At 29.7% G+C, this 23,021-nt stretch overlaps 1 protein-coding gene and 2 non-coding genes across 6 annotated transcripts in view; 2 read left to right on the forward strand and 1 right to left on the reverse strand.

Moving 5' to 3' along the window:
- Window positions 1–23,021, reverse strand: part of LOC109600751 (furin-like protease 2) — a 323,673-nt gene that overhangs the window by 16,416 nt on the left and 284,236 nt on the right. For all 4 annotated transcript variants that reach the window (XM_049965263.1, XM_049965262.1, XM_049965261.1 and 1 more), the window contains one exon: window positions 734–868. In XM_049965263.1, the coding sequence (XP_049821220.1) occupies window positions 734–868 (135 nt within the window). The remainder of the gene's footprint in view (window positions 1–733; window positions 869–23,021) is intronic.
- LOC126265173 (U5 spliceosomal RNA) lies at window positions 9,274–9,395 on the forward strand. The gene has a single exon (XR_007547715.1). It is a non-coding gene; the product is annotated as a U5 spliceosomal RNA (small nuclear RNA).
- Window positions 10,240–10,403, forward strand: LOC126265171 (U1 spliceosomal RNA). The gene has a single exon (XR_007547713.1). It is a non-coding gene; the product is annotated as a U1 spliceosomal RNA (small nuclear RNA).

Raw genomic sequence — 23,021 nt, forward strand, 5'->3', positions numbered from 1 at the left:
CGTTAATTACAACAGCTTCTCGTTATTAATTATTAATTACGTCGCAGAACGCCTAGAGCGGAATAATTTATTATATTACAGGTATAAAGACAGGTGTAATTTAGTCCTTGAGCCGTGGTCGTTGGGAAAAAAGCCGTCTTCCTCGGAAAATTTTAATTACACACACTAATGCTTACTAATTTTAATTTTCATACACTGCGACATTAATTACCTACCAATTTAAGTCCTTTAAGCCGTGGAAAACAAAAGCCTGGGCATGTTTTAATTATGACGGCAACTTCTGGTACATTTTCTGGGTTTAAGTTTGTTGTTTTATTTATAAATTTCCGAAGTTAATAATGTTTTAAATTACCAAAAGTTGCAGTAGTATTTTAAAGGACAAATTGGGAGAGGTGGCATTAATTAATTGGGTAGTACCAGAAGTCGATTTGTTCAATGAATTTTATGTATACTGAAAACAACTTCCGAAGCAGTTTTTTGGTAGTTTACAGTTTATGAAAATAAAACATCCGCCGTTCTTACATGTCCTCCATTCACAACCCTTTCGCTCGACGTTCGCAGCAAAAATCAACGCTGCACCGAAGCACATAACCGACAAATTTCCGTTTCACGGTTTATGATTCGCGACAGCCGTCATTTTATTGAAGTGCATAAAACCGAACGCGTTTGAATTTTCTCTTTGTTTGCTCGTGCGTTTTTTGTTTTTTTATTTTTGGTCTGTTTGTGTACTCACATAATTCTGGGCCAGATCCGGATGGTTTGTCTGGATGCCGTCATCTAGAATTGACACCACAACTCCCTTCCCAGTGTAGCCTTTTTGCCAGGCCGGCCCCAAATTCATGTCCAATCCGTCTTTGGCGCCGCCGTTCTGGAATAAAAATAGTCACGTCAGTAGGCACGAAAAAAAGTGTACAAAAACAATCTGCACATGAAGTAACTAACATAGAGTTGGTTATATTCCATTCAACAAATATGAAATATGCAACATGATATAACTAATTGTAAGTTTAGTATTAATGTAAAACTTCGTCAAGTTAGTTAATTACGTTTGTATTTCACTCTAACTTGGCAAGTTTATTATAACAAAAGTTTTTATTAAAATTTGATTATAAGTATATGAAAAGTTCGTCACAAGGAACACTTACTTCAAGGAGCATATAAGGAACAGGATCGATTTCATTACAGTCAGGCGTAGAGGTCACTAGATCATAATTTATAAACATATCAGGAGCCTTTATGTCTAGGGATGAGATTTTAATTTTATTTGCATGGGAACGGCCGAAAATTCCCATATGCAAAACAGGACTTATTTATATTCGCTTAGATCAGCGGTGTAGATTTTATTTAAGCTTTAAATAATTACTTTGCACTTTTTTGACATCGCTGCAACTATACAAAGTGTTTCCTGCTTGTTCTCCTGTTTGATGCAAAAATTCAGGGAATTACTTATTTGATAATTTTAATTATTTCTGAAAAACCGTTTTATTCAATAGACTATTTTCTATTATTTTAGGATAAAAATTGATGATAAAAATTGGTGATTAAGTGGATTGTTTGAAGAATTTATTGTCCTTTTATACTTCTATAAAAGCACATTTGTTCCATAGATAAAATGATAAAATTTTTCAAAATGATTTAAAAAATGAAAACTGTAAATAGAGGATTACTTTGTTTTTTGAATATTTTTTAAAAATCATTTTATTGCACAAACAAAAGCGATTATAATTTTTAAAAAAATTGATAAAAATAACAATGATAGTAAATAGTGTTTCCTAAATAAACAGTATAAATTCAGGAGTTTATTCACCGGATTATTTGAAGAATTTGATGATATATTATATTTTAGAAGCAAATTTGTTTCATACACCAAGAAAATAATATTTTTTTAACAAGATTTATAAGAAATGACATCTGCAAATATAAAGTGTATAATTAATATAGGATTAAAATTTGGAAGGGTATACGCTAGATTAGTTATTGTCCTTTGATTGTTTACTAAAAACCATTTGATTTTTAATAAAATTAATAAAAACAATAAATCTAAATAGTGGTCCTTAACTATATACTTAAAATTCGGAATTTCAGAATTATTTGAAGAATTTGTTGTCATTTAATGACTTTTTAATAGTAACAATTGAAAAATGACAATTGTAAATAGTGTTTAATAAATATAGGACTAAAATTCAGGAGTTTATACTTTAAGAATTTGTTGTATTTTGATGTTTTTTTGAATACCTTTGCTCCATAGATAATGTTTTTAACATGATTTTTAACGAATAACAACTGCAAACAATTTTTAATAATTGTAGGGGTAAAATTCAAAAAGATACACAAATTACTTTAAGACTTCTTGTCCTTGATGATGATTAAAAAGTATTTTGTTCCACAGATAAAAGTGATAATATTAATTTACTCAATTAATATAAATAACAATAATTGTAAATAGTGTTTCTTAAATATAAAGTAAAAATTTGGGAATTTATTCATAGGATTATTTGAAGGATTTGTTGGCATTCGACGATTTTTTAAAAGTAGCTTTGTTCTATAGACATAGATGATAGTTTTTTAACAAGACAAGAGTAATAAATAATAAATATAGAGTTAAAATTCAGGACGTTATCCACTGGATTCATTTAAGAATTATTTGTTCCTTTAATTTTAATATAACAGATTTTTTATCGCTTTATTGAAAAATTGATCACAATTCTCAACAAGATTTATAAAACAATTACAATCGTAAATAATGTAGAATAAATATAGGTCTAAAATTTGAGGGTTATTTACTGGATTGCTTAAAAATGTTTATCCTTTGAAAATTTTTGAAAAACTCCTTTGTTCCCTAGATAAAAGTTTTTTTCATCAATCTTTATAAAAAATAAAAATAACTATAAATAGGGGGTTGAAAACGGTTTTGTTTCATAGATAAACGAGATAATTTTTTTAACAAAATTTGTAAATAAATAACTGTAAATTGTGTCTCTTAAATGTAGAGTAATAATTTAGGGGTTTATTCACTGAATTATTTTAAAACTTTTGTTGTTTTTCGATAATTTTTGAAAATTGTTTTTATTCCTATGAAAAAAGACGATATAATAATTTTCAAAATTTTTAAAAAATAACAATAATTGTAAACAATGATTTCTAAAAATAGGGAAAACTATCACGGGCTTATTCACTGAATTATTCTAAGAATATGTTCTTTTTTGAAGATTTTTGAAAAGTCGCCTTGTTTCAAGAAATATAAATAGTTCACAAATAGCCTTTATATATTATCGATGTTAAAACTGGGAATTTTTCCCTATATTTTGAAAACATTATAACATGTGTTATGTTGAGAATCATAATAGTTGAAAATAGTTTTTCAAATCTCATTAAAGAGTGAAAAGATTATAAAAGGCCCCTAAAATTGTTGTCCTATGTCTAAGGAACACCTAGTATAATTAAGCATAACAGTCGATATCGTAGATGATTTATAATAATCAGAGGGACATTGTCGAATATTAATGGAATAGATACACTGTATTTTTATAGAAAAATGATGTTGTGTGAAACACATTGATTTATGCAGACACATAAAACATATGGCGGCCCTAAGCAAACCGTTTCGGATATCATACATTCGCCAACTCGTAAATTATAGGCGCGCGCGCGCAATATTTAACATTTCAAAATTAAATGAAAATATGTAGCATTAATTTTTAAACTGATATTAAAACTGAACCGTCCGTGTTCGCCGCCGAAGAACGGAATAAATTTGAATTGTGAACCAGTAATACGATGATTTATTGTGATAAACGCCCAATTTAATCCGGAAACTTTTAAACATAACCAGGTCACAGTTAATTCAGCTTTGTAATTCCTGAATTTGTCATCTTTCCGCTCGGGGGAGACCGAACAACTGACATTTATCTGCGTAGGTAGCAAAACGGAATTTACTCGAGGAAGCACGTATATTTACACCGGAATTATAAATTTAAACTTCCAGTCGCGATCAACACGATTATGATTTTTCGATGTGGTGTAAGAATTTAATTATGCATTTTAGAAATGTAAGGGAATTCTGGGCAAAATTAAAATTGGTCCGTTATTCGCATGAAAAAGAATTTTTTTAATATATCAAATTATCTGAAAGTAGATTACTGTCAAGTAATTTCAAAGTAATGTAATATAAAAGTGAAAATTTTAAGAAAGTTTGATAAAGAAATTTTCGAAATGTTTAAAATTTAATGGATAAATTTTATTAATTCTTAATAATATGGTAACTTGAGGTGGAGTCTTTTATAATTTATTATATTTAAACGAATATTTAAAAATTTAATACGTCATAAACTAACTTAAATTACGAATCGACATTTCGCTCATCGTACATTTTTATTATACAAAGTTTGCATTGATATTAAAAATTTCATAATTCGTCCAAACATTTTTTAACTTAATTAAGTTTTAATGAAAAATGCAAGCCTCACGTTCTCATTTAATAGCAAAAGACGTGCATAATTTAATCTCAGAATTTAGGTCTAATACATTACAACGCATTCGCTTGTTTTACATTTTCCTGTTTGTATTCCAAGCTCGAAACTACATAATGCAGTTACGCTTTAATTACTTTGTTTTTATTAAAACAACGGCATGCAACTTCCTTCTTCATTATTTACCAAGGACCAACCAACCATCCCTCGTCGTAAACATTTTATACATGTAAAATATTTGCTGTATCACTAAAATGATTGCTAATTAATTAAAGGCACCGATGTTGCAAAAGATATTCCAACGCAAACCAATATGATTCAAATACTGATATAAATCGTAAAGATACTTGGATCGTCGCAAAGAAAACGACACATAAATGAGTGAAATGGAAAAGTGGACGTGCCTGGATTCATGGTAGGTGTATGCAATTTTTGTGTATCAAACAATGCCATATATCAAATTAATCGTCGACATAAATTCGCATTCTGTCACGACGGAATTTAAACAAATATAAGCGAACGGGAGTCGTAATAAATTTCGCGACGAATCAATAGTCGAAAATCTATGACAAATCCATCGGCGTATGGGGGACATTATATTGATAAAAGAATTTTTTGCGCTCCAACCCTTTTTTCGGTTAAACTCCACATGAAAATTTTATCTATGTTGATTTTTCTATTTTATACTAAATTAAAAATAAACAGTAAAGCTGTCCTACATGGTATCGCATAGCGAACACGAAAACGATTCGATAAGGCCAGTTTCAAAAATGTATTTAAATTGTATGGAAAAATTTATTATTTTAATTTCAGTGTAGGTATACATACACATGTGTTTTAAATTAATTTCGTTTCGATTTATGGGACGCTGTGTTTCGTGTTTATTCAAATATCAAAAAATAGGCAATTTAAATGCGTCCAATATTTATCAATCAATTTATTATTACATTTCATTAATGCAATATCGTTTTTTGAATTGTATAAGACATCTAGCAACGTTTGTCATGGACAATGAAATTAAATATGTTTAGATGTGCAGGTAATCTCGGAAATAGGAGTGGTGCATTTAGTAAATGTCAAGATATATACGGAAAAGTATCTGTCTGGGGATCGTATCTACTAAGAGGATTATAAACTAACTTTGAAATAGAATTTTGCAACTTTTCTCCGACATGCTTGTTCGAAAAATCACGTAGAGCTTTACTACGTAGTAAACATACACGTATTTCATTCTAACGTAAATACCCGCCGCTTGTTTTCTTCGAAAGCCGTTTACGGTAAGGTTTATTAGTTCAAAGCTATTTTTCTGAAATGATTCACTTGTGCAAGTTACAATTTTTACATTTATCCGTATGATGATAGTGCTTGATAATTAATCATCTGTCTAGAAACTACGAAACGAGACAAATTTGTTGTATCTAAATTTGAGGAGGGCTTATTTTGCATGTCGATAATTCTCTCTTATGACATACACCTTACGCAATAATATTGAATAAAGTACAATATAGATAATTTGCGTAGCTTTATTGTTTTTTAATATGTTCTTTTTTATAAACTGAATGTGATTGTTAAGTATTAAAAAAGTTAATTCCAAATAACTGACTCCAACTTTGTATACCTCTATAAAATTTGTTCCAACACGCAGTAGGTCTTTTTTTTTCATCCGCATTATGTGTCTAGTACTAATTCTCACTGTAACTTTTGGCATAAACTAAACTCAATGTGTAAGTCGCTTATTCGGAAAGGAAATTTATCGAACCTAGAAAGAGTCACTTAGATAGTACTCGGTGCTCATAAAATAACAACTTTAAGTTAAGTTCATTAGCTTCTTGTCAACATTTTGCAACAAAAACGGTTTCTTATATTATTAAAAATTACAGTGTAGAATAGTGAAATGGAATAACTTCATTACGTTAATTAATGGAAATATTTCTAAAAAATATGAAATATATAAATTTTAGAGAGAATGACATCACTGACATACATTGAAAGAATTTGATCTCTAAATTGATCCCCTTTAGAATTATAGATGTTATCAAATTTTCAAACGGGAAGTAGAAGCTTGTAGTATTATCATTTACCTTGTTATTGTTTTTTAAGTTAATTGCAATAATTGTGGTTAAAATAAATTATAAAATTAAAATTAATATTAAAATAAAATAAAATGATTTTGTTGTGTTTAAATTTGATGCAAATATTAACTTTTGAAATAAAATAATTCGTTACACTAAACTAAAATTTTATTTTACTCTTATTGTTAATTTTTGCAATAAAAACGAAAACAATAACATTTTTGAGTGTCGAATTAAATTTTCTACTACTACCATTTATAAATAAATTATAATTTATCTTGTTTCAGAATTTTAATTTAATATTGTGTGTCGTGTTTTGTTAAAATAATAAATAACTATTGTAATATAATTTATACATTTAATTATAATTTATTATAACAATAATATTAAAAATAAAATAAAATCAAAATAAAATAATTCACTATACTAAAAATTTAACAAGCAATTTTATTTTATTCGAAATATAAATTTTTACAATAAATTTCAAAATAATAATTATAATTTTATTTTATTTTTAGTGTTAATAATTCCTATAAAATTAAAAATAAAAATTATAATCTTATATTATGCCAATTTTTGTATTAAAACACAAACATAATAGAATTTTTGAATGATGTATCACTACAATATACTTAAAATTTAATAAGTAATTTTATTTCATTTTTAATACAAATTTTATTTTGCTTTTAGTGTTACTTTTTTCACAAATTTAAAAGCAGCAATTTAGAATAAAAATTAACATTAAAAACAAAATAATTTACTACAATACATTAAAAATTAATTAAAGTAATTTTTTTAATATAAATTTTTGTAATAAGTTTGAAAAGGATGATTATATTTATATTTTACTTTTAGAGAGATTGATTTATAAATTTTATACAATAACCCTTTACTTTCTATTAATAAATTTGGGTATTTCATCTATTTTCTCAAGGGATGTCAACCTAGAGATGAATTTCTTTTATTACATAATTTATAATCTAAAATCGTGTGAAGTGTTTCAGGACTCTTTATAAATATGTCAAATAATTAAAATAATAAATTTATTTCATTTAGTTGTTCCACGCTGGTTGTGTTTTTTAACACTAGCTCTAATGAAAAATTCCTAGCCCGTAATTTATTTCGAATTCATAATGCCCGCCGACATTAAATAAGCGGTTACGTTGGAGCGATCGTATTATGCGGTTCGAATCAAATCCCATGTTACTGTAACATAATTTGAATTTTTATTGGAGTGCCGAGTATCGAACAAAGACATTACAGATGAATTTAAATTCATCTCGTCCAATGCAATCAGGTGCTGGTTATCTCGTAAAATGGCTGTAAAAATATTATCGGTTCAGTATTAGTCGATAGTGCTAGTAAAATTGGGTGGTAAAAGCATCGAAGGACATAATGAACGACCTGCGCGGGTTCCGTCTTCAGATTTTATTACGTCTTGTAGCCGAGAAACGTTATACCACATGTCCGCCATCTATCTGATGGGAATATATTGCCATTAAAAGTAAACCGACTTAATGTTTTAGCTGCGTGATTGAAGAATAATGGAAATTGTTTTGGGCCGTAAATGTCAAATAGTTAATTTGGCGGTACTTTAATATACACACAACCAAACGTGGAATCATCCAGTATTCACAAGAAAGAATTGTTTTTCATGGAAAAAAATTAGTTGAATGTTTTTTTGATAAGAGATATAAATGCATGGTAAGATTTGTTCATGTAGTATCAATTTCACATAGTAATAGTGAAGTGGACATATATTTGCGAATTTTATTTAAAATGCCTTATGTGGGGGATTTTCAGAAGACCAGAAATGCGCCCGAGTTATACATATTAGGGATAATTGCAGGGGTCCCCCATTCGTGGTGCAATGAAAGGACCTCGCTCTGGAGGAACCGCCTTGCTGATCAAGGTTAACCCCTACGCCAGGTAAGTATGCCTTTTTGTCGACAATTTCAGCCTTATTAGCCTTTTTGACCCAATAATAACAGTGAAATGTACCAGGTACATTTTCTATTACAAAAGATTTTCAAGTACAGTAATGACTCGGATAGTTGAAGTCAACATTTTATAAAAATTTTGTTCAATTTAAAAAATTTAAGAATTTACTCCAATAATTTTTACATCACACAATTAAAATTTATTGTTAAATTATAAGAAACATAGTCCTTTTTTTTTGGAACAGAGAGGGGAAAATGTAAAAACCCCTCTCCGGGTGCCGATCCGGAGATCATAATCAAATGTTTGACATATGCGATTACACATATGCGATTACACATACTAAACCAGAAGACGGGACTGACAAAGATGCCAGCCCCCTGTCAACTGGGTCCGGAAGAACAAGTCCAATCTGAGGAAGGCCCAAGGACCTTCCTGGGTGAGGATTGGACTAGCAGTTAGATCCGTTGGTTTCCCACCACCACAGGCTTGTGGAGCGGTACTGCCCGATGATGAAACATAGTCGTCTTCAAAAAGATAGTAGTGCCACTGTATTGAGAAGTGAAATCGTGCCTTTAGTGATTAGTCATTAAACGTTTATTTAGTATTTACTTTTATGAACTATTAATTTTCCTTTTTGAACTTAACAAAACGAGATACTCTATAAAAAGAACTTTATAGAAGAATTTACATATTCTAACTTAACCTAACCCAACCAGATAGCGGCAGATGCTTATAATTCACCGGTGTTCAAACGTTAGGTAGTGGTAACCCGACGTGTCGAGCAGTACTCGGTACTCTGGTATCTCTTCAATAAGCGAATAAATCTTTCGCCTTTTACTAAAGATTTCCGTGGAGAGGTACAACTCCAATGAGTCTGTAATTATTTTTTGTTATGGACCTGACGTATGTTGGGTCCTAAAACTGTAAAGAAACATAATTTTTATATGATAGACGTTTATAGAGTAACTACAGGAGGCGACTGTTGTTGTTGGGTGTTACGTTGTTAGGCTCTGGACTACTCTGGTCTTCATACTATTATGACACAGAGACTAATTAAGAAGTTTTCATTCAAAATTTGTTTTTTGAACTTATTTTGAAGTGCAGTTGTTGTATATCAAAAACTTTATATATAAACTGGACTTATACATATTGTGAAAGTCCATAGTATATAGCCTCTTTTTCATCTAGTTAAACATTTCTATGAAAATTTATGCTTTTTTATAATTTTAGGACCCAACTGACGCCAGATCCATACAAAAAATAATCACAGACTCATTTGAATTATAAGCATCTGCCGCTATCTGGTTGGGTTAGGTTAAGTTAGAATATGTAAATTCTTCTATAAAGTTCTTTTTATAGAGTATCTCGTTTTGTTAAGTTCATGTAAAAGGAAAATTATTAGTTCATAAAAGTAAATACTAAATCAGTGTTTAGTGACTCCAATCACAAAAGGTGCGATATCACTTCTCAGCACTTCTATCTTTTTAAAGAAGAAAATATTATTTATAAGTTTATAAGAAAACTAATTGTGTGATGCAAAAATCACAGGAATAAATTCTTAAATTTGATTTCTTCCATTATTAAATTGAAGAAAATCTTTATAAAATGTTGATACCAAGACCACGACAAGGTGGATCCGTCCTGGAGCTTATCATATTTGAAAATCTTTTGTGATAGGAAATGTTAGTAAGTAGTACATCTCACTGGTATTATTGTGACAAAAGGGCTAATAAGGCTGGAGTTGACAAAAAATTGGCATACTTACCTGGCGTAGGGGTCAACCGTGATCAGTAAGGCGGTTCCCTCAGGAAGAGGCCCTTTCATTGCACCACGATAGGGCTGACCCCTGCGATTATCCCTAATGTGGATAACTCGTGCGCACAATTTTTGGTAGTCGGGACTGCGTACGCGCTATCCCGGTCTAATTAAATTCAAACACAAAAATACAGTGTCAACTGAACTTAGGGTATTATTGCTCTGTCAGAACAAGCCATGTTGTGGAGGGAGATTGTATACAAGGTAGGGTAACACAGGGCGTTAAATAAATCAAAAATCTATTCATTCACTAAAGGGCCAAAGTAATGTTGAATTAGTGCTACAACCTGTAGTAACCTCTGAAGAGGTGTCAAGAATTGTTTAGAATCTGAGGGTGTGACCGAATTAAATTGTCCTTGTTCACCAGATCTTAATCTCACTGAGCACTTATGGGATATCTTAAGAGAAGAATTAGAGCTCCTCAAAATGTTATTGGCAACTCAGAACTTATGTCGACAGCTTTAGAAGAATAGGGGAATGTTTCCCAAGAAGACATTATTAATGGAAAGTATACCACGTTTCTTGGATTGATTAGCCAAAATCTTTTATTTTTTTTAATCTAATTTATCATATTTATTTTCTGAGAAAAAAAATTATATGGAAGAAGTCTATTATTACATTTTTTGATGAAAAAATTATAAAAAAAAAAATTATAAAAAATGAGTATACCACAGAATTGTTTAACAATAAAAAAATACTAATTTCCAATCCGCTTCTACCTATTGATGACTTTCTGTCAAAATTTAACAGGGCTCCTTGATGATCCACCAGTCGGGTCTCGAGCAGAAACATGTGGTTGTAAATTATCTTTAAGACGTTATTGAATTAATTCAATAGTTAATTGAACATCTATTTTTTCTAACTGTAATTGTAACGTTTTTGGGGTTACAAACCTTTGCATTAAAGTTGAAAGTCACCAAAAACGGTGATGGGCAGGAGTTGTAGCATAATTGATTGGTTGTAGCCCCGTTCTGGCTTTCTGGTGTTTTTACCAGTTTTCTTTGTGCTGACAATTTTTTTTGTAATATTAAATTTAAAATAACAATTGTACATTTTTAAAGATATTTTAAGGGACAGTGATGCTCAATGATTAATATATATAATATAAAAATATAAATTTTTGAAAATAACAAAGTAAATTTTGTTCAGAATAACATTATATCAAATCAATTAAAATTAAATAATATTGTGTATTATTATAATATAAAACGTCAAAATGAAGCGCATACAATAACATAGTTTGATTTTATTAGGTTACATATGTGAAATAATAATTTTAGCTAAAATAAAAGATATATTTATTATACATTTTTGGAGGTTAAAACAAATATTGTTTTGTTTAGTATTTACCACTGAATGAATTGAAGCATTATGCTAATTTATATTTATTTTAGCTAAAAATCAATAAATTGAAAAGTGATGTTACATCGTTTAGATGGAAAATACTATATTGAATTGAATGGGTTCACTTAAATAAATTTAAAACTGAAATTATACCATTTCAATTTTCACAGCGTCAAAATAACTGTATGGTATATTTTGCATCTGGGTTATTCAATAAAGTTTTATTATAAAGAAAAGTGCGGAATTTCTCCGCAAAGGCATTCATGGAAACTATAAAACCAGATTAAATTTAAATCTCTTTTAATTTCATTAAAATGAGATGGATATCTTGGGTTTTAGCGTTCATACACACGATTAACTTCTTTCGAAATTTCAACGTCACTGGAACAGAGTTTCTGGCAAATTATTAAAATTTCTTTAATTCCGTCCAATGATAATAACTTTAATTCTTTAATAAATATAAAATAACAACGAGTTAGTAAATGAAGAACCACGACCTTAAATTTCGAGAACAAAATTTAATTAAGTAAATAACGTAATAATATGTAATTTTTGGCTGCAGAAATTTTTTGGTCAACAAGCACTTTACTGTTTGATTTATTTTATATTTATTTGTTTGTTTTGTTAAATTTTATTTAATTTATTTATGAATGTCTTTTAATCTTTGTTGACATCGAACTGCAAAATTTAATTAAGTAAATAACATAATACAATATAATAATAGTTTTGTTACAGTAATTCTTGACGAACATTTTGATTGATTTATTTTATATACATTTGTTTTGTTTTATTAAATTTTTTGTGTATGTATTAATTTCACAAATGTCGTCATCCATCAAGTAACATTGTTTTTAAATTACTGTTCATTGTTATATTTCATCATCGAATATTAAAAATCCCATTACAACGGCACGTAAAGAAAGCGCCAGATGGAAATTAACGAAATTAAGTGACAATTAAAGACGGAATTCAGCACAATAAAGTCAATCGCGGGAAATCCAAGTATTGTTTTCAAAGTTACAATCAGATTTTAATGGATCTCGAATTATTCCACTTCATACCCTATTAATTTGGCGTCGGCAGTCGTCGCTAACAACAGTTCGTAAATGGACGCGGTGCCGTTGATTAATATTCGTGAGAGTTTAAAGCAATTCAGCAAAAATTTCCGGGTCAACTCGGGACCCGCCACTATTTACAAGTATAATTCGGGTTTCTACATTTTACGGGAGGACGAGCAGTTCATCAATTATTTGAAAATTGCGTTTGGCGGTCCTCGTGATTTCATTTTCATTTTCCCCGGCGAAATTTCGACGTGAAATTTCATCTCGCCGTTAGAAGTGGCCGACTTTCCAATGTTTGCCTCGCGCACACACACACCATTGATTGCACAATCGGTCCGGATCGGCTATGAAAGTTATTAATACCCGATAGGATTAAACGCCATTAAAAATTTACACAAAATATTACACTAACCTGATAAACTTGGACACAAAAGAACCCATGCACATCATAATAAAATTCGTCGGGCACACAATTATGTGTGTTCGAGGTTGCGCGAAGATGGGATCAAGCACATAAAAATACATTTGCAGTCGTGCGGGGTCTCGTTCAACATTTATGCACCCAATAAAGAGATATTGATGCAGAATTACCGAGATAAAATAGCTAAGATCGAACAACTATAAAATTTCATTGCTACATAAAATACTTTTGCAATTGTAAGATTTTCAGTTCAAGAATGGAGTCTGCAGAAAAAATTGTCCCGGGATGAAGGGAAAAAATGAATACTGGGGCAATTGTCTCAGTCGTTAGCATACGAGCGTTTTTTTATCGTTAAGCTATTTGTGAGTTGTGTTGTCTTTCGGTGTTTATCTCGTAAAGGCTTTCAAAAAATCATTCCCATTGTGTTTTATGATGCGGAATGTATAAATTAATTTTTATCTTTGATATGTAAATATAATTTATTCTGGAAAATAACCACATGCATATAAATTTTATAATTAGGGACCATAAATGTAAGTGTTTAGTTTAAATTTAAATTAATATTTGTGTTGCTGGCAAATGTAAAATAATAATAAAATAATTTATACTGCAAACAAGTCATATATGTGTAAATATTATAATTAGGGACCACAAATGTATGCCTTTAGTTTTAATTTAAATTAATATTTGTATTGCGAGCAAAATGAGAAGTGACACAAAGTGTAAGCTAATTAAAAGAGCTTATTTCTCATTTTGTTTTATGCTTTATTTATTAGATATATACTTGTTAGTAAATATTCTGGTTTAAATTATTTCGAATTTACTTCAATTTAGTTAGTAAATTTGGGAGAATATTTAAAAATACATATTTATTTAATATTTAAATTACATTGGAATTGCAAACTTTCTGAAATCACTTTTATTTTTCATTGGACAAAATTATAGTAACTTTTTACTTTAGAATCTTTCATTGTTTTGTGAAATATTGTTTAAAATTATTTAATTATTGGTCGAAGTGAAACTGTATGAAAAATAATAATTCAGCTTTACCAAGACTGAGAGAATCAAGAAGATATGACAGAGTTTACGACTAAATAAGTGATTTAGTGAGGCAAGTGGTAACTACGAAAAAAGATGATATAGTCGAAAATTTTGAAAGAAAACAATCCAAATTTATCATTAAGAGAAATTAAAGCCAACCTGGAGGATATAACACTTGGTGAAATTAGTTTAAGGACTGTGAGAAGAATTTTAACTTACTTAGGATCAAATTTAAAATTGACTGCAGAACAATGGGGACGATTTGTGTTTAATGACTGGTTATGTTAAATATCCTAGGGGGTCAAAACTACACAGAAAGTTTGTTACATTCACTGTGAATTAATCATTAAAAATCCCTCTCAAAATTAAAGTTGTCTCATTATTATTATTTATTCATTGATTGTTTATGTCCAGCCTAAATTAGAAAAATACTTTAAATATTTTAAATAAAAATACGTTAGTTTTTATAATACTCTAAAAACCAATAGTAAAATTTATTTATTTTAACAAACAATTCACATTAAATAAAAAAGTGAGGGCTGAAATATTTAACATTTTAAAAAGTTGAATTAAAATATAAATTTTTTATTAAAAAAATACATTTTTTGATCCGTGGTTACACAGGTTTGAATTTTTTTTTATCAAATTTGAAACATTTTTGACATTTCAAATGTCGCATTTTGTTAAAGTGAACAATGAACACTAGGATATTTTAACGTTATTTTTATTGTAGTAGCGAATAATTAGCGTTACAGGACAATTTTATTCGTTTTATTTAGATTTATTATTGTACAATTACAGTGCACTATGTTACTGACATGTTCAATTAGGACGTGCTTCAAAAACGGATTTAAATTAATTTTAATTGACCTCAATGCACAGCATTATAATTTTCAACTTTTTGGACATACATTTCATGTATTTATATTTATAATTTAATTTTGTTTAGTGCATTGCGTACTTTTTATTTTAACATTTGCCTTTTTAATTGGATTTAGATTGAATGTTTGTAAATTTGCATTCTCGCCTTTCAGTTGACTGTAAAAGGACGGAACTTGTTTTCCATTACATTGAAATAAAATAGCAGAAGACCAAAAATAAACCTATTATACGTAACCTACATCTGTATAATATTAAAAGTATCACTATAAAATACTATGTGCTTTTATCCTTTATTGTTGAAATGATACAGGCCAATAAAATGATTTTTTGGTAGCAAAATTCAAATAAATTTAGTTTAGAAGATATCATTTGAAGTTAAATCAGAAATTTCACACCTAAAATTAAAATTTATTTAGCCAAATATACTAAACATTATTCATAGTACGACAATTAACCAACTTAATGCCCCTTAGGCATATATTACTTTCTATCTACCAGTGTTACTGTTTTCATGAATAAAATAGTGTTATTTGGTATCTAAAGAAAGTAGAAAGACTATTTCTGATTTTTTGATTCTGTGAAAAGGACTTATCAAGCATACTTCATGAGTTCATGAGTAAAATTAAGTTACCATTTTGTGTAGATTTTTGATATTTGGTGTATAAACATAACATATAAATTAAAACCATGACATTCACAAGCAAACGCAGTGATGATCATCAAAACGTTTTTTGTTTTTTAAGTGATGAAAGCACATTGAAGGAAAGTAGATTTGATTGTATGGAAAAGGTCACCATACTTTCTCGTTCATTTGAAAAATCAGAATAAACATGTGTTTAAGATTTGTGTACATGGGAAATGTATGTAGACTGAAATTCCAATAATTTTGGAGAACCATGAAACCAATCACAATTTCTGCTATTTTTATCTCACAAATATCAGTTATACTAGATGGTATAAAAACATCAATGTCCGAAGATGAAATCAACAGTAACATTGTAGCAGATATAACAGTTTTGAACAGCAGCATCTCCCAAATGAATGAATCTCATTTTCCAAAAAAAATTGAATGATTGGTATTTGAAATAAATGCTTAAGTCTGTATTTTTGAGTTTTATTTTTAAATGGCAGTTGAAGTCTCTCTAATAGCAATTTGAACTTCATTTGTACTCAAAATAACCTAGAAAAAATCATTAGCATTAAAATGGCTTTATAATCATGCTCGAGGAAGCCATTTTAAATTTTATATTTAAATCACAATCAATTACCGTTTTATTTTTATTGAAAATTGCGCGTTCTATCGTTATGTGTTAATGAATTAAATTAATTATTTTAAAAGATCCACTCCGTTAATACATTAATTGGATTTCCGTGCTTCGTGCAACGATTTACGTGTTCGCTCTTAAAACATTTTCATACACTTTTGCCAGACAAACACAATGCGAACTTTTCTAAAGGAACTTTTTGCGCGAATTATTTCACGTGGAATAAAAGCGTTCGTTCCGTTTTTTCAATTAGAATTCTATTAACTAACGTCGGGCGCGGAACGATGCTGTATACGGGAGAGCTTCCCATTTCAAACCCGAATAATCCATTTCCTGAAATTGGAAATACAGACATATTTTCGCTTGGAAGTCCGCTTCATTGTTATTACATGCATTTAAATTGGACTGTCTAACACTCTTGGCCTTATTTATGCAAAATTTAAACACTATTTACTATGCACTATTATTTTGTATTTAGCAATTCCAGCTCTCCCGGAACAGTTTGTATAATTTTTATCGTTGACGATAAACCTCTTTTTTATGCCCCTTTTTTTCCGGCGGTACATTCTCTATTGCCTATTTTACGTAATTGGACGACGATAAATTCATTCGTTTCATTTAAATTTATGTTCCACCAAGATTACATTCAATTGATTGCACAGTTTACTGATTGTTTTCTGTTCCTCCCCCGTGTTTGATAATACGGTAGACATTATAATAGTTAAAAAACACACATCAAATGAATAAAATGGGTATGTGGTCTTACAAATAAACTGCAATTGCGAAAAGGCAATCGTTACAAAGTCGGATGTGGAACGAAAGCTTACTGCAACACGAGGAAGTAATTGCAAAAGGTGTTTGCGTTGTATGAAGTCTTTTATTAAAATCGAAGGCATTAAATCAATTCGTCGGTACGTGCGGCAATACACCTAACGAGGTACTAAAGTATGATACCGTTAAAATTTGTTATTCGTATTTTTATAACCACGGAGAGAAAACGGGCCAATTTAATTTTATTATAACCAGGGCCGGGTTATCGGATACGGGGAACACAGTCCATTGTGCTAGTAAATTGATCCACAGCAAAATCACGGACGTGAGCCGTATGGTTTGTTTAGTGTGGGAAGAGATGCAGGTGAACATACACCATGGCTGGCGGTGGCGAGCTTACAGATCGAGGAAACAGAAAGTTTTCTTCCCCGCAACGGCACGGTGACTTTAATACCGACCCAGGCGTGGTGGTTTTATTCGTTATTATCTGAGATGAGGAGGTGCAGATGCAATAAAACTTTCGATTTGGGTTTATTACGTGATTTGTGGGCATTTCCAGACGAACAACTTTAAAACCTGTAAATCATGTGCTGATTTTAATGATTAAGCGTTGTGATATTCATGTTGGCAATGATTTGTTTTATCACCAATCTTAATAACAGTGGCAAAAGTTTTTAATTACCTTTACTTAAATATTAGGTTTCTTTTCTATTGATATTCTGGACATAGCAAAAATATTCGCTTATATGTACAGTGTGTCCAAAACTAATAATCGAATAGGTACAAGCAAAACCGGTTCTGGACCATTTCCATCCAATCTGTGAGATATAACAGAAGATTTTGGAGCAGTTTCTGTTTCAAGTAGTGCAGGGGATAATTGTCTGAAGAGGTTAGAGGAGTCGTAGTTATTAGAGATGTTTGTGTAATTATAACAAATATACTTAGAATTATAATGTTTAAATAGTAACTATATTATTACATAAAGTGTATTAAAAGTAATTATATGATTACACAGACACACACATACATTTCTATGCAAATATTAATTAACTTCTGATTAAAAAACATATACTTTGAATTTTAACAGACACGTGCATTCTTATGACAATTTGTGACTGATGTACATGTTCAACAATTTGAATATTTGATATTACACGAAATATACATATATATTTTTAAACATAAAGCTCACAAATCCAATAAATAAAATTGGATATAGATAGTAAAATTAAATTAGAAATTTTTCAATTTACGAAAACAGATAATATTTATATTTTCTGGTTTTCCTCATTTATTATTTTAAGATTTTACACACATTTTCTCCCACAACAATTAGCACTACAACACTAAGTTTAAATTTAAATATTTGAAATAAAGTTTTAAATTAAAAACAACTAGAAAACCTTTGTATTTACAAAATACAAAATATTTCTATGTTTTTACCGTAATTATTGTGATTTATAATTTTCCACCCACCTCCAATAATTACAGAAAAAAATATCAACTTTTTAAAACACATTTCAGTACACACTATAGATATTGCTTTGTAATTTTATTAATATATTTACATTACTGTATATTATCGAAATTATTGAAATGATTTTTAATTTAATAGATTTTTTAAAATTATTTTCGTCTTTAAACTGGACAAAATATTATCAACTTTTATTCACTTTCATTCTTAAATTAGATCTAGTTTGGCTTCGATATTTGTTTAGTTGAATTATTTTCTTTTATTATAAAAAATGGATAGGTTGATATACAATGATATCTTTGAAATATTATGGAACCTTATGCCTATTAGTTATGCCATTAATATTGACTTTTTAACATAATAATGATCCAAAACATACATCAAAACTGTCAAAGAAAGTGTTGTAGGAAATAAAATTAAAGTAATGGAGTGGATATCACTGTCACCTGATCTAAATTCCATAGAGAATCTATGGAAAACTGTAGACTGAAAAGTTAGAAGCAAAACTTACTCGAAAACCAAAGATCTGTACAAAGTCTTACAAAATGCTAAGGCGCAAATTGAACCGTACACAATAGATAAATTGTTAATATTAATAACCAAAAGATGTTAAGAAGTGATAAAGGCAAAATGATACTTTACAATACTTACAATATATCAAAAAAAAGTTAATATCTTTTTAGCCAATGCTGCCCTACTTCTCTAACCTCTTCATATAATCATCCTTTATAAACACACACCCTGGAGTAGAAGACTTCAGAAGGTCTCACACACACTTGGATGGAAATGTTAGAGAACCGGCTTTGTATATTACTTACATAAAAAATATCATAATTCATCTAGCCATAAAAAATGTAGCCATTAGGGGGCACAATACAATACACTTACGAGAAAAAAATATATATTTTTTAATTTGCTAATTAACGGTTCATTTAAGATATTTGATTAATAACATTAAATAACAAATTTTCTACCAGATAATTATCGCATCGTACATGTGAATTTACAACCCAATTGTAAAAAAGACACATTGTACATTTTAATTTACAATCGAATTTTAACAAAAACAAAGTATAAAATGAATGAAATACATGAAATATTTACTGTTTTATTTACATTTTACCCTTTAGTGTGAAAAAAATTATTGATTCAGTTCAGTGTAAACTACGATTTGTTTAAATTTGTGGCGGTATCGAAATAACATGATTATTGTTAAAATTGTCATCAAGAATTGATGTAAATACTTCAAAATATTTTTTATAATACAATATTTATATAGAAATAATTTAAAACTATCTTAATATTAAGAAATTATACATAACAATCAGACGTTGAGTGTTGAAATTTTGAAAGCCTCCAGGCTTGCTCAAACTTTATTTCATTTTGATACATATTTAATAATTATAACCACCTATTGAATATTTTGATATTCATTGCTAATTCAATTTTTCCTTTTTCTCCCCATTTCATAAACTATGTTTATTCAAATATGTTTTTAACTTAAATTTTTGTCCCTGAATCATTCATTGGCAGTGATTTATCTCAGTTTTGATATATTTTTCTTAATATACCGTAGACATATAGATATATCTCAATTTTGAAAAAAAATATTTATTTGTCACTAATACATTTTTTCTTTTCCTTCTTTCTTAATATATGTTAAATTAAATTGGTAAATTAAATTTTTTTGAACTGTTAGACCCAGACACATTCATATATTGTTAATCCGAATAATCAACATGCGACTAATAACATTTTAAGTTTCAATCTTATTGTTGTTGTTCATAGAAATATGAGATTAGACAGGTTCAATTACGATAGGCTTACACTACCCGGTTTGCTATAGTTTGACGTAACGCTAATTTGTTTTCTTGGAGGTCCTTGCGAGCTTCTCATTCCTCGTGGTACACATAACAAATGTAGTTAATTGCCGTTAACTCGATTAACTATTAATCTGGCAGAGGAGATCTTGAGGGTGGAGGTGGCGTGTGCGGGGGTTTTGGCTCGGTGGCCATGGCAATATAATTTAATTGTATTTGCTTAGGAATCCAAGGCGTAGTCGGGAGTTGATCGTGGCGGCGTGTACTTCCTGGCCAAGTTTACGGACTTGGTTGCAACTTAAAACCGAAGGGTGTCACTCAATGTTCGGGGCGAAAAGCCACTAAAACTTCGGGGCCCGCGTCACCCGCCCGCCGAATCAAGGGCCTGCGGTTTATTAGCGGCGTTTAATTTACTCTCTCCCTCACGTGCGTCACGTGATTTTAATTGTTCGGCCGAAGACTTGGCCGGGCTCCCCCACGCCTCCTTAGACAAATATAAAGACGCCCGAAACTTAATACGCCACGAAGGCTTTGACATTTCGGCGAAGGGTTAAGGAGCAGTTGTTTGATTCATTGTGTTTAAGGAAGTTGGGTTATAGTCGAACGAATTATTCTCACCAAATCGGATACATTAGAGCCTTTGTCAAACGCAAAACACTGAAACAAGTTCGTTCCACTGGGAACTTGTACAAAAGAAACCATTGGGGACATTAAATACTAACTAAACTTTCGCACATACTCAAACTGATATGTGGGAGTTTTTGTTTGAATCGAATGGTTCGTTACTATATGTTATAATAATTTTGACTCTAAATTAATTTAAAAATATTTTTACTAGATATATGTATCTGTAAAACATTTTCTGAAACATTAATTAAAACTCCGGTACATACGAGTCCCATTGTCAGTAAAGTTGACCTAGCCATTCAAAACATTTCTGAATTTATTTCATGATAAGCATACATTTTTTTTAAAATATTCCATTGCTCGTCTATCAATATGTGTTTAGTATTTTTTAAATATTTTTATGAAGAGAAATCTCCCATCAAGACCCGCAAGAACAATCCTAGAGTTGCGTGCACATCTCCAAGAAATTTTGAACAATTTTACTCCGGATGATTACCAAACATTAGTTGAGACTATATCGAGACGTATCCAGGCCGTAATACGTGTAAGTTGTATAGGTGATGTAACTTAATTTTCATTCATTTTCTGTTTATAATCAATATTAGGAAATCTTAAAATTCTTGTATATAGAAGAAATGAACATTCTTGAAGGAAAATGATTCACGATTTTGAATTTATTTGTGTATATTAATATTTTAACTAATGTCAAATATTGTTATACAAAATTCAATATTAATAAACAATAATATTTTTTTATAGATAAATTTTTATTGATATGATATACCAGTATAAATTTATGATGTACTTGGAAGATTTTAAAATGAACCTGTCTACATCGAATATCCAAAATCAGTTGATCCTGACGGGTCTGTTTTATTTTATAAAATTACAATTGCAAATTTAAGTGAATAAACTGCCAGCACTTTGTACAGTTTCTTTGATCTCAAGTTGACCAAAGGCAGATGCTGCATCCCGATAAAGTCCATTTAAAGTGAAATCAAATAATGCCGCATTTTTTTTCATTAACTTCAAAAGATAGGAAGGAACACAAGTAATATTGAGGCGTCTTTTGCAGACATAAAATGAAAAGGATATATATTGAATTGGTCCATTGTTGATTATTTGCTTTTGAATACTTGTTCCATCAAAGAAAAATAAATATTAAGGCTATAGACGATAAGAATCGATGAAAAATATCTTTAATTTCAAGAAAACAAATTCCGCTTTTTGTCGAATCAGTATTTTAAAATTGATCTATCGCATCGCTCGTAATGCAATCATTTTAAAGGTGAACAAAATAAATTTCCTTTTATCAAGATGATAACGTTATTTGTTTTGGACTAAGGAAAACGGATCCCCATACAATTTTTAGATTTAGTGAACAAGATTAAATCAGATCAAAGAGAAAATTACTTCACATAAAATATTATATGAGTTCGTGAATATAAATATTGCACGAGCAGATGTTTTGAAAAGCGTCGTTAACCACTGAAATGGCCTAAGCTTTTATAGTGGCGCTTTCAGCAACCGTGGGTTGTAATCAACAACTGATTAATTTGTCTATTGTTTCTTAATCAATTGATTTATCCAGTAATTACCGGGTCCGCTTTGTTTTCCATCCAAATGAAGACGGTTCTTAAAACTATTTCCGTTGCCGGGGACTTATATAAAGGTCTTAAATTGGTTAGTTTATGGGAATTAATTTAAATCGGTTTAGGGAAGTATGCCTTTTCAGTAATTCAGTAAAGAATCGCATTAACGGTTTATTAGGGTGCAATTCATTCGCTTATACGGTAATTGGATAAGTAAAAACCACATAGTCATGGAATTAATTGGTTTCAAGTTCCTTCACCATTCTTTCCTTCGTTACTGACGTTCTAAAATTAAATAAATATTACGTTACAAATGAACTCTTTTTAAAATACAGAAATAATTCATTTTTATCTGTGATACAATGCATCTAGATTAAAAAATTGTATTAATTAATGAAACATATTTTATGCAAATTTATCAATAAA

Source organism: Aethina tumida, chromosome 3 (genome assembly GCF_024364675.1).
Source record: "Aethina tumida isolate Nest 87 chromosome 3, icAetTumi1.1, whole genome shotgun sequence".
NCBI classification, from domain to species: domain Eukaryota; kingdom Metazoa; phylum Arthropoda; class Insecta; order Coleoptera; family Nitidulidae; genus Aethina; species Aethina tumida.